General features: G+C 37.6%; 1 protein-coding gene across 1 annotated transcript in view; it reads left to right on the top strand.

Moving 5' to 3' along the window:
• The window catches only part of LOC107301558 (ATPase ASNA1-like), a 6,286-nt gene extending 3,169 nt beyond the window's left edge, over window positions 1-3,117 (top strand). Inside the window, exons 2-3 of the mRNA XM_015830765.1 lie at window positions 990-1,187; window positions 2,964-3,117. Of these exons, the coding sequence (XP_015686251.1) occupies window positions 990-1,187; window positions 2,964-3,095 (330 nt within the window). The 3' untranslated portion in view covers window positions 3,096-3,117. The remainder of the gene's footprint in view (window positions 1-989; window positions 1,188-2,963) is intronic.
• Window positions 3,118-3,123: the final 6 nt, after the last annotated feature.

Here is a 3,123-nt window from a genome sequence, read left to right as displayed (position 1 = left end):
CGTTTCATCTCTCTCAGCTCCTCGGTAAACCAGGGAGCCAATCGAGATCTACGTCGGGTCAGAGGCCGCAAAGGCACGACTCGGTCCAGTGCTGCGGCGGCAGTTGTCTCCCAAGCCGCCGCCTGATTTTCCGCCGAGTCGTGGACCAGATCCTCCGGATATGGCCCAAGCTCCGTCAGGAACCTCTCAGGGTCCATCATCATCATGATGATGATGATGATGATGGAAGGGACCTTGCAGGTCATCTAATCCAACCCCCTGCTCAGGCAGGAAACCCTATACCATTTCGGACAAATGGCTGTCCAGTTTCTTCTTAAAAACTTCCAGTGTTGGAGCATTCACCTCTTCTGGAGGCAGGTTGTTCCACTGGTTAATTGTTCTAACTGTCAGGAAGTTTCTCCTTAGTTCTAGGTTGCTAGATTTATAAAGTTGAATAAAGCTGGTGAAAGATTTGAAAACTCGAATCTCAGAGATTGATGAAAGATCAAATCCTACGATGCCACTGGAATGACTCAAACGTTAAAATTGTGAAGAGCAAAAACAAGAACTATAAAGTTGGACCATTTGCTCAGGGATAAATTGCTTGTTCAATATTTTTCACTACTCCTAATGGACTTTTTGCTGAACCAGTACTGAAAAGATGACAATTAGGCTATTGGGGGAAGAGTTTTTTATTTATAATTTTGTTTTTCTTCTGCGCTTTCTGAACTTTTCTTTTTTCTTTTAGTTTGCATTAGTTCTTCCTATGTTTATTAAAAGTTCAATAAAACTTAAGAGTGCTTAGGAGAAGTTTTTTCTGTTCTGTTTCTGTTCTCCAGATTTGATTTCTGGCATTAACTCTTGTTTTCTAAAACATGACATAAGACATGAGAGGGAATGGAGAAGGAGGCAGCATTTACATTGGGTTCTGGGAAGAGCGAGTGAAACAAAACTATACTATGCACTTCTTTCCACATCACTGAAGTAATTATATCTTGTCTGTGTTACAGGAACAAACCACTTTCATCTGTGTTTGCATTGCGGAATTCCTATCACTGTATGAAACAGAACGGCTTATCCAGGAGTTGGCCAAATGCAAAATTGATACCCACAATATCATAGTCAATCAATTGGTCTTTCCTGACCCTGACAAGCCTTGCAAGATGTGTGAGGCTCGGCATAAAATACAGTCTAAATACCTTGACCAGGTATGATTAGAAGCACTGCAAATTCCCGGATAAGCTGGGAACATATTAATATATATCAGGCTTGCATAGTCTTCCAGGCAGCCTTATGTGATAATAAATTTGCTGCTCCTGCGCCAAAAGACACTGCCAAGCACCTCAAGTGCTTGGCAAGTTTTTCTAGGCCAGCACCAGTTCTAATGCTGCTGCTGCTGCTGCTGCTAGTTGGCCAGCTGTGGAATCAGCACTCCAGGTATTTCTGCAGCCTGCAGTGATTTTAAATTTGTCAGTGCAGCCCTTTCCCCTCTACAGGTTGTGCAGGCCTGATCTGTATAATATGAGTTTGCTTTATATTAGGAATGATTGAATAGCCAGAAGTTAGCAATTCTATCTCAGCCTTCAAGGCTTAAGTATCATGCTTTAGAACATTCTCAGCATTTGTTTCACAGTGAATGTTTAGCCTTTCTGAATGTATATAAAATCCAGCTGTCCATTACTTATTATTAGCACTTAAAATTTGACTGATTACAGGTGACTGAAGAGGGCAGAAAATGTTTCAGCTGTTTTTTCTGGATATGCTGTTCTTTAGGATGTCAAAGCCCTTGTCTTGTTTTTATATGCCTGTGGAATATTCAGATTTTTCTTTTCTGTAAGCCCTTATGATTGTAAATATTTTAGATAATATAAAATATATATAATATAAATATATAAAATAACTAATTTGGATGGTAGGTTTTTGTCATATTTAAATAAGAGTCCAGTTGCCTATATTTGTCAAACTGTTTGCCTGTTTCTATTCTTTTTTCCTCAACCTTCTGTCTTTTTTTCCTAAACTTAGCATCATCATTCTGTAATTTTTCCTTTTTATTCTTTAATTTCTTCACAGTTTTCAAGGAATGTTTTCTATCTCTTTTTTAATCCCAGACCACTTTCCCTTCAAGTGTTTCTCTAATTTAATATTTTCTCTCATAATTTCATCCCCCCCTTTGTATGACTTTTATTTCACTAAATCTTGCTCTGAGGATGACTGACTTCAGATAGAATTTCCTTGAACTCAGCATTTAAAGCCCAGTTTTACTCTGAAAGGTACAATAATCATCTAAACCTCTGGCTGACCTAATAATAATTGATTTGACAGTGCCTGAGGATAGTAGAATACAGCACAAAGAATTGGAGAAAATCACCAAGTATCAATATCTATAAATTGAAGTTGAAAGATTATGGCATAAAATGGCTGTGGTAGCCATAGTGGTATGGCCCAGTGGATGACATACCAAAACATTGGACAGCACTTAGGAAAGTTGCACATTGGCAAAATTTCCATCAGTCAATTCCAAAAGGCCACACTGTTTGGATCCACATATATATTACACCGATAATTATGACATCCTAGGTTCTGGGAAGAACTCGGTGTGTATGAAGGCCTAATCAACAAAATAAATAGCAGCTGTTGCAAACAGATCGTAATAATACAAAGAATCATCTAGTTGAATTAGTTGTATGAGTGGAATTGCACTAGGCTAAAAATTTTACTTCCACAGAATAACTTGCATAAAAAAAATAATCTGCTATAAAAATTGTGGCAAAGCTCAAATTTAGCATGCAATGTATTGAAATGCAAATTATTTTTAGAATTTAAACCTACTATTGAATTAAGATTATAAAGGATATAAAGGATTATAAAGAAACAACATAGTAAAACTTTCTAATCTAACGGGATAAATTGAAATAGAAAATGCTGTAATTCTTAATCCTGATTTCTAGTATTGTTTGACTGTTCCATTTTTTTCTTTTATCCAGATGGAGGACCTTTATGAAGACTTTCATATTGTAAAGTTGCCACTTTTACCCCATGAAGTGCGAGGAGCTGATAAAGTCAATACCTTTTCAAGTCTTCTACTGGAGCCCTATAAACCACCCAGTGCAAAATGAACCCCTATGGACAGACTCCCCCTAATTG

This window comes from Protobothrops mucrosquamatus, unplaced genomic scaffold (assembly GCF_001527695.2).
Source record: "Protobothrops mucrosquamatus isolate PMUCROS unplaced genomic scaffold, P.Mucros_1.0 scaffold14446, whole genome shotgun sequence".
In the NCBI taxonomy this organism is placed as follows: Eukaryota; Metazoa; Chordata; class Lepidosauria; order Squamata; family Viperidae; genus Protobothrops; species Protobothrops mucrosquamatus.
Note: the sequence above shows the minus strand (reverse complement) of the source record. Positions and strands in the feature narration are given on the sequence as shown.